Source organism: Xiphophorus hellerii, chromosome 20, assembly GCF_003331165.1.
Source record: "Xiphophorus hellerii strain 12219 chromosome 20, Xiphophorus_hellerii-4.1, whole genome shotgun sequence".
Lineage (NCBI taxonomy): Eukaryota > Metazoa > Chordata > Actinopteri > Cyprinodontiformes > Poeciliidae > Xiphophorus > Xiphophorus hellerii.
In genome coordinates this window covers 16,837,793-16,847,478 of record NC_045691.1, presented here as the reverse complement: position 1 = coordinate 16,847,478, position 9,686 = coordinate 16,837,793, and the positions used below count along the sequence as shown (strand labels likewise).

General features: G+C 37.5%; 2 protein-coding genes across 2 annotated transcripts in view; one reads left to right on the top strand and one right to left on the bottom strand.

Moving 5' to 3' along the window:
- Positions 1-3,845, top strand: LOC116710116 (protein disulfide isomerase CRELD1). Its single transcript, XM_075074311.1, is given in 7 exon segments — positions 1-376; positions 378-411; positions 516-599; positions 1,228-1,323; positions 2,237-2,307; positions 2,309-2,378; positions 2,451-3,845. Coding segments are annotated over 7 exon segments (717 nt in total). The 5' UTR covers positions 1-235; the 3' UTR covers positions 2,672-3,845.
- A 2,042-nt stretch (positions 3,846-5,887) lies between these two features.
- erc2 (ELKS/RAB6-interacting/CAST family member 2) overlaps positions 5,888-9,686 on the bottom strand; it is a 51,256-nt gene continuing 47,457 nt past the window's right edge. Inside the window, 3 exon segments of the mRNA XM_032548944.1 lie at positions 5,888-7,971; positions 9,202-9,440; positions 9,541-9,602. Coding sequence (XP_032404835.1) covers positions 9,598-9,602 — 5 coding nt within the window. The 3' untranslated portion in view covers positions 5,888-7,971; positions 9,202-9,440; positions 9,541-9,597.

The window sequence follows — 9,686 nt, the reverse complement described above, 5'->3', positions numbered from 1 at the left end:
AGGCCCTCGAGGACTGGAGTTTGACACCCCTGCTCTAGAATAACTGTGAACATCAAGTATAATACAAAAATTGCCACATGATCCTACGTGAACCTTGACATTTTGACAGGCATTTGCTTACTTTTGACATTGTTTCTGTTCTGCTGTCCACTTGATGGAGATGTGATCAGTCCAGGATGTCAGGGCCTTTCTCCTAATAACAGATGTTACACTGACAGGTTTATCTCTTGCTCAGATGGAAGAGAAGTGGCTACAGAGAACGCTGCTGCCAGCTGTGTGGCTGTGCAGCGTGCTGGCTGCTCATCAGGTCAACAGCTGCCCGCATGCTTGTAGCAAATGTTTAGGACAAGAAAATGACCTTTGCAAAGAGTGCAAGTCCTGGATGGGCTCTCTATAATTTCACATGTGTAGGTAATACATACCAAGCTTTTTGTATAAATATGAGCATCATTTCTTTTAGAGTATCTGTCAACACCTCAGGTGGTTAAGCGTCTTTCTGTTTTGGTCGGTTTCAGACATCGATGAGTGTGGCACTGAGCTGGGTTCCTGCTCTCCAAACAGTTACTGCTTCAATATAGAAGGCTCCTTTGAGTGCAGAGGTCAGTTCTTTATCAGGATTTATTTTATTTACTGAATGGGTGCAAGTATCCATTCAGCAAATTAGAATATCAGTCAGATATAGAACTTTATGTTTTTAGTGAAACATATTGTATACAGGGTGGGCCATAAGTTTCCATACATAGAAAAAAAATAAACATTTTATATTGGACAACGCTTTTTTAAATATAATGTGCTCTATATGATTACCATTGTTTTGAATACACATATTAATATGTGGACCACTTCATGGCTGATCTGCAACATTTCCAGTTTTCTGAAACTTGCAAATATATTTTGCCACAGTGTTGTGTGTGACGCTCGTTCCATGTTTTCTGTTAGTTTTGTGAGAGTGCAGCATGTTAGTAATTATTTTTAAAAACAAATGTTTTGAATATCTGCTAAAGGTTACTTTCGAAGGTAATTTTATTCTGACAAGAGAGGTTAAATTACTCTAATTTACTGAAAATGAATATATGCCAAGAGTAGCCAACACATTTTTTTTTACTGCTTCTAAAGTCTTTACCTCAAAACTCATCCTATTAATTTAAGTTTTAGAATGTCGTCACTCATTTACTGTGTTTGTAACCTCTCAGAATGCAGTGGGATGAAAGGTTTTTGTATTTGCAGGCTGTGATGTGGCCTGTGTTGGCTGTATGGGTGGTGGAGCAGCTCGCTGCAGAAAATGTGCTCCTGGGTACAGACTGATGGGCTCCAAGTGTTTAGGTCAGTGCGAATAACAGAAGTAACTGCCTCTGATAAATATGCAAAAAATGCTCTTTAATCATACCTTCAATTCAAGTAGATTTATTCTTTGACAAAAAAAAAAAACATGTTAATGAAAAGTCCCACAGTATGATATGATTACCATGCTTACAGTGCGCATGATGTGCTTTGCCACAGATTTGATGGTTCTAGTTGAAGTACAGTATTATTATTTGCCAGGCACAGCATGCCATTCGATAGCACAATCAAATAACTATGTTAACTTCAGTTGTTAAACTATGCTATATGTATTCAAATATGACTTAAAGAAATTTGACTTTGTAATTGAGTTTCTGTCACTTTAAAAGCTCTTGCTCTTTCTGAAACTCCTCCTTCAGGAAGTTATCACAACATCACATCTATATTAACCTTTTAACAGCATTTCACTGAGAAGTGGCTCACATATGAGCTCAGCAGATGCACAGTTCCACCAAGTGCTTTGCAAATGTTGCTGGCTAGTCTGAAGGAGCTGAGAGGGGGATGTCTAGGGAGGGCTGCTCTGAGAGGCAGACGCTTGGAAACTGAAGCTCCAAAAAGGAGCGGCAGTAGGTCCACCCAGGCATTTTGCACAGCTGAATATTTGCCACGGGGGATTAAAGGATTTCTCAAACATGCATGAAATAATGAAAGCAGCACTCCAGGTATGTTTTTGATGAGGGAATCACATTGTAACATGACAGAAAGCTAAAAAATGGTGATTTTACTTCCCCTTTAAAGTAGCATTTCACAAACTTCACAGTGTATGATTTTACTGAGTATTTTCCTGAGCTTTAAAAATGTATTTACCTCCTTTTCCAGCATCCTCACATGGAGTTTTAGCAAGATTAACGCAAAACCATGCAAATAAATGAGCAAAATGTTTTTGTTTGCTCAGATATAGACGAATGTGGTGACAGAGTACTTGCCTGTCATGGTCTGGACGAGATCTGTGTCAACACAGAAGGCTTCTTTCCGCTGTCAGTGTGCTGAAGGCTTCTTCAGGAAGGACAGTGTTTGTTTGAGGAAGCAGCTGCCCAGTGAGTCTAATGTTGATTTTTTTATGCTCAAACACAGAAAATGAAGCTTACAACCCTCTTTCTCTCCTGCAGATGCTCAAGAGAAAGGCCTCTTTGACGATCTCCAAGACGATGAAGTGGAGGTGCTGCAGCAGATGTTTTTGGGGGTGTTGCTTTGTGCTTTGGCCACACTGGCAGCCAAAGGAGATCTGGTCTACACATCGATATTCATGGGAGCAGCAGCAGCCATGGCAGGTTACTGGCTCTCAGACAGGGGTGGTAGTGTCTTAAACAACATCCTAAAAGGGCGCTAATGCTCCAAATCGTTATAAAAAGGACACATTCAGCCTCAGATATGAAAATAAATCCATTTGGTTGAAACAACTGCTATATATTCTGGAAAACAAGCCACAGAAACACTTCAATGTTCTGATGAGCCTCATTAATCTGATTAAAAACACCTTTTGTAAACAAGCTTTAAGAAAACAGTTTTTAATTATTTCTGGATTAATGATTTCATTGGATCTAATGTAATATTGTATGTACTTGATTTATATAATGTGTTTCAGTTAGAGAATTTAGTTACTGAAATAAATGAAGTTTACAATAATATTGTTTATTTGAGATATACCCCTACATTATTGTACATAACTATTTACATTAAACATTTTTTATTTTGTATTCAAATCATCCTGAAGGCAGCCATTCAGCTTCATGGTGTGTACATTTTTCAGAGATACATTCTTAAAATATGCATTAGGTCTTTCACATCGATGAGATATTTTATGCGTTTTTAAATACACTCTGTGATGTGGTGTACTTGTCATTCACTAACTCACCCAGCACAATGACTCTTATGCCAGTGTTTGCAGGGCTGACAGTGGTTTGAAGACATAGAAAATGGCTACTGGGCTAGTGATGTAAATGCACTATTCTGTTATTGCTGTATTTATAGAAATGTAAATTTTTTTTATCTCCATGGTTTGTAAAATAGTCTATATGCAGCCATTGCTTTTGTGGGCAGCAATGGCTGCATACAAAATGAGGCACGCTGATTTTAAATCAGAGTATTAAATCACCAACAAAGACAGAAAGAAAGTCACCTTTATTTGATGGATATAAACAAGCTGGCCAACACTCAATAGTATTATTCTGATACAGCACAGACAATAGCAAACTGGGGCACTATGGACAGCCTCCTATTGTTAAAAAAAGCAAACAAACAAAACATTACATAGTATCCATGCGTCATTCGAAACTTGCCCACTTCTTTTCTTTAGCGACTGGCTGATAAAGTTCTCTTTTTTTTAAATAAATTAGTCTCTTTTGCATTGATAACACTTACACACATTCTGTTATCTGCACTCACACACGCACGTTGCTCTCTTTTTCTGAATACATTTATACCAGCAACACCCCCACACCTGGAAAAAAAAACAAAAAAACATGCTGCGCTCTCACAAAACTGCACAGGCTGTCTACTAAGGGGACACAGTAAGTGAGACACACATCACTCTCCAACACAACATCACACAGTCACAATGCACAATGCAGATGCAAGAAATGGATGAGGACTGATGCTGCATCAGCTCACGTTCACACCAGTGATCATTCAGCATGCTGGACACTCATGGAGTTTTGTTCCTAGGTCTGTTACTGTACAGCTCAAAATATTTACCATTACAAATAGTACTGTCTCGAACTGGTATTCTTAAGTAAGCATAAATGATAGAAAAAATAAAACTCAACTTAAATACAAAACTGAATGAATAAAAAAGTAAAAACTCGACATTTGCTTTGTTAAATAATAATTAAAAAAATCTGCCATTGGTCACAGTGATTTGTTCAATCAAACAGTTTCATCAACGAAATAATAAAATAAAGACTATTGCAGCAAAGAAAGAAAAAATATGGTTGGCTTTCTGTAGTTCTTTCAAAGGCCTTAAAAAATGACTGGTGAATCTACGCAGCTGCTAGGCACGGATAAAGAATCGCCTGTTAGTCTTTAGTCTGAGCACAGGAAACAATCTCCCAATCTCCGGCTTCTCCTCAGCTTTCAATGATTATATTTTTAGATAATTATTTTTTTTTTTTGACACGACAATAGAGCAATCACTGCATAGAGTACAGTAGATTATCCATACACCATCACCTTCAATTGGCACGTAATGTAAAAATCAGCATGCATGGGCACAATTAAAATGTTCCATGTTGTCTATCGTTTAAATAATGTATGCTATATCATGGTAGGAAAACTCCCTACTTCAAGTATTCAGTAGATAAGGACCTGAAAATGGAGGATTAGTACCCCCTGATGGTGAAGTGAGGATTTATGCTCCTCTGTCTGTTTGCGCTGTCTCTCTAACAATAAAAAAGGCCTTTATATCAAGATTTGTAAACAAAAACGAACAAACAACGTCTTGTACAACCTGTTGGTTTTTGTTCAATGGTGGGAGCTGCTTCTGTGGGAATGACACATGTAAAAAAAAATGAAGATTGGATCACCTTGGTTTGAGAAGATTTGGGTGAAATGGAGAGACATTTGTTTACAATAACCAACACTTGACACACAGACACCGGGAGGGTCGAGGAAGGAGGAGGGCATTAGTAACAGTCAGCTTCATTTTCTCATAATACTGTAACAACGTGATGGTTCTTCTACCTAAATCAGCTGTCACGGTCACACACACATCACCACTTCAGTTCACATGACGACAACAACAAATACACATAGGAGAAATGCATCCAGACAGAGTCACTGAAACCTCTCCTTGGAGGATATTGTGATAGTCTTCATTTACAAGTGCAAGCTTCTGCTTGCAGCAGAAGTAATCTCACTGCTACCTGTGAGAGCTACAAAACAAAATAAAAAATACTTTTCTCTGTTTAAAGTTGTCACCACAGGCTAAGTGGTCTTCAACTGAGTTGATTAAGTGTTAAAGACATAGTTAGGGATTTTTCAAAGTGGAATTCTGGGCGTTTGTTATCAGCAGTCGGAAGTTGCTTATATCCTTTTACAAATTACCGTTGTTTTTGTTTTCTATCATGTTAATGTTTTAGATCATTAATAAATCTCAATAACAAATAAAGGCAACTTTAATTTATACAAAATGCAGTTTTCAAATGATGATTTCATATACAAAGGCAAAAAAAGCTGTCCAAACAAATTAATAGGTATTGACAGACAAGTGAAAAAAGACAACATACTTAAAATAAATAAAAGTGGCATCTCTATTTGAAAAACATTAGTACTGGTTCATGAAAACACCATTTTAAAAACGTCACATTCCCTGACATGATGTGAAAACTATTTAGTACTGAAGTTGTGAATATCCTTTTCCAAATGCCTCTTGCACAGGTATATTATCCTAATCTTTATTGTGTGTAACATTAGTTTCAGTTTTACATAGAACATCCATAGAAAACTCATCTTATATCACATATAAAATAATGCAGCGTAAAAAGATTAATAAAATAGCATTCACTTGAGCCACTTATTGGTTTTGCCTAAATTTCTTAAACAGTTTATTTGTTTGTTTGCATTTTAACAAACATAATTGCAATGTCATCATTAATGAACCTCAGGGAAACAGAGCTCGCTGTATATATACCAAAAAACGTTCATGTAAACTATTGTCCCATATCTACTATAAAAGCAATGTTAATGCAAAGATTGATAAGAAAGTGCACAGATTGATAAGAAAGTGCACATACTGCTGAAAGTTAATTTGAGAGAGCAGAACAGGTTCTATGGAACTGGATCCAATCTGATCTGTTGTCATCTTGACTCTACAGTGGGAAATAATTTCCTTTCATCTAAACTGAAATTGTTCAGTAAACTACATTTGAAGCAAAATGTCCAACTGCTGATATAAATCACACAGAACCCCTCCTCAAAAACTCCCAACTATCCCTTTAAAGGAATGTAATATTGGCATCTTTTCTAGACAGCTAGATAAATTTGGACACACTTTCCCATAAACTGCCGCTCTGAACCTTATTTAATATATTTTATGTTTTTTCTTTGTCTGGATTGGTCTGTATTTTCAGACAGGGAATGTTAAGTTGCTGAAGGGTTTTATCACAGCGTACAAATCTGAGGAAAATTTCATCCATCAGCACTCTTAAATAAAGTATCTCTGACCTCGAGCCAGTTAGAAAAATAACCATAAAGGAAAAAAAAACAAACCCATATACTATATCTTATTAGTTTTAAACATTTTTGATCACATATAGACACACTCTATAGATTTCTCTCTATATGTATAATATATGCATATCTATTTTTTGTGTACAGATTTTACGAGGCACAGGCCACCTTGTTGAGTAGGAGAAAACAAGTCACTATGTGTGGGGAGGTCACACAGGCTACTGCTGGAAGATTATGAAGGAGAGGGGAGAGGACTCATCGAGAAACTGGGGTGTCACTGGAACCACTTAGATCTGCAGAGAAAACGTCTACTTAGCGTCACAGTCTCTTCTGAGGCTAATGGCAGCCAGTAGATTTGGAGAAAATGTTTAATCGTTGTTCACAAAGGACCCCTCACCCCCAAATTTTAACCAGTATATATACAAAGCAGTCTTGTACTGTTGCTTATGAAGCCCATTGTGGGACCAAGTCCCTCTACTGTAAAAGGACTAAAAGATGCTCTGATTAGCTCTTCTGACACCATTTAGTTTGAGCACCAGCAGAAGCACCATTAGTGAAAGTTCCTGCCAACACAGAGGAGGTGCATAGTCGCAGAAAATCAAAAGAATCTAATGAATATCTTCTGACCACTCTCTTGGCAGCTCTGATTGGTCAAATACTATTAGAATTAATTCAAACATACATGGAAAAAATAAAAATGCATTATCTCTATGTTGATATCTGCATAGACTGATTTTTCTTTTACTATCTCTGACTAAAATGAGGTAATGCGAAGAAAAAAAAAATGCTGAGGAGAGCCACTACTTTGAGGCAAAAATGAGACCCCAAAACCAGAGGTTTGTGCAGCAAAGGAAACACTGCAGGAAAGTACACTCAAGGCGCTCCATAGGTGAACAAAAAGTGCTTCCTTGTGCCAACAAAAAATGGCAACAGAAAACCTAAAGTGACTTAAATGTGTTGATGACATGCTAGTCAAGATAGACATCATAATAGGAAGAAATGCGTAACACGAGACCTCGAAGATAAATACAACTTGTCTGGATGTAAAAGATACCAGAAGACGCTCCGAGGATTGTTAGCGATACGTGGAGGGGTCAGATGTCACTAGGTGAGTCAGGAGGGCAGTGAGGATGAGCGTCAGGCCTAGAAGCCAGTCAGAGCTTGACTTTAACAGTCAACAAAATAACAACCATTTTAAAACAAATGATGTGGTTTGATGAAAAAAAAAACTTTACTGGCAGAATCAAAAATTCTCTGTTATGAGGATGAAGAGGGGTTATTCAGCAGGTGACAGACAGGTGAGGTGACTTCTGTGACACCTCTGCTGCAGGGTTACTGTGGTAGTCATGTCCGTTAAAGCAGCAATTTGTCTTCTGTGTCTCCATCAGCGCATCATTTTAGATGATTTGTGAACACTGTGGAGGATGGTCTTCCTATTCACGCAAAGCGAAGCCCTCACCTCACCTTGTGAGGAACATAAAAACAAAGTATGGTTGGAAATGTGATATTTATGCTAACACAGCAAGAGAAATAAGTACTGAACATGGCAATGTTTTTATCACACTATGGTGGTGACACATACAACAAAAATAAGATTTAGTCACTAAATTAAGTTGTGTGGGTTGAACACTGGGGAGTCACATGAAAGAAATGATTGCAAAGACAGTCAAGAAATGGCTGAAAATGTACAGTAACCGTTCAATATCAGTGTAAATAATTCACAGCTGGTTTAGTCCTGCAAAGGGGTTTCTCATTACAAAGGTAACACAGCAGGAGCATTTCATACAGAGAAAAAGCAAGAAGATATCCTTAAACCTTTACAGCCACATTGTTACAAAATGCACTGATGCCATTAGATGTGGCCATATTTCTAAACTTCTGAATGTTTCAGCAAATACAATTATGATCATAATCCAGAAGTGGAAAAAACATAAGACACTGTCACAACATTTCTGACAAGGAGTCACTACAATAAACAGAACTGGAATTAGCAGAATAATTTGACTACAACAAAACAAAAGGCAATGCACTAAGCCTAATGGTCTCTAAACACACTCACTGCACAACGCTCCACTGCTGAAAAAAAGCATAATGAGGCTTGTTTGAGGCTTGCTGCAGAGCATTTAGATTAGCCTGTGAAATACTTGGGTATTCTGGTCAGATGAGACCAAAATGTCTCATCTGACATTTTGTGTATGTCAAAATGTAACTCCTTGTGTATAGTAGCACAGGTTAAGTTTGACTGTCAGCACAGTCAGACATAGTTCAGAAGTCTATGTCTGAACTTAGTCTATGTCTAAGTTCAGACATAGACTTCATATAACTAATGAAAGGATAGATTGACTAGAACATTCTTGATGAGAATCTAAATATTTTCAACAAGAAAATGATGCCAACCACACTGCCAAAAAACTGTCAGATGATTTAGAGAAATAAAGTCTGCAGACGATGGCTAAGACCTACTGCATGTACGATTGAAACTGAAGATCAGAGTACATAGAAGACGACTCCTTGAATGTTCAGGGTTTATAGAGAGGTTGTGATAAAGAATGTGTCACCATCACATCTAACTGGGATGTTACCAACCTCTGTTTCATCGTCATATTTTTGAGCAAAACATTGACATGTTCAGTACTTATTGTCTCCTCTCTATGTGTTTTTATTTTCAAGTGTGCAGAAGCACATTTTAATTACCTGCTCAGCTGCCAGTCTTCATGCAGGACCTGAAAACCTGAGTACCGCCTCCTGTTCCTCAGAAAGAAATGTGCAAAACTTAACAGAACAAAAGACAAAAGTAAAAAACAAACAAAAAAACAAACAAATAAAGGTCCCACTGCTCAGAAGTACTGATTCACTGAAGGTGATAAATGTTTATTTGGGTGGTGTTTCAACATCTTGGGATGGCCATGCTCCTCCAGTAGTGACTGAATCTCCTACATGAGAGGAAATAATCAGGTATGACAGTAAAAAACACATCATTGTTCAGTTTTTGCTATATACAATGTAAACAGCTTCAGAAAGGTCTTAACTTACCCCTCAAAACAACATTAGAGCTTTGGTTGTCTCAGCTATGCCCAAATGCCCTCCTCGTCATCCTGTTGTGCAAGAGAAAATACTTAGAGACCAGATTTATTTCCTACAATGTTAGTTCTGCTGACTGATTTTACTCTACCACAAAT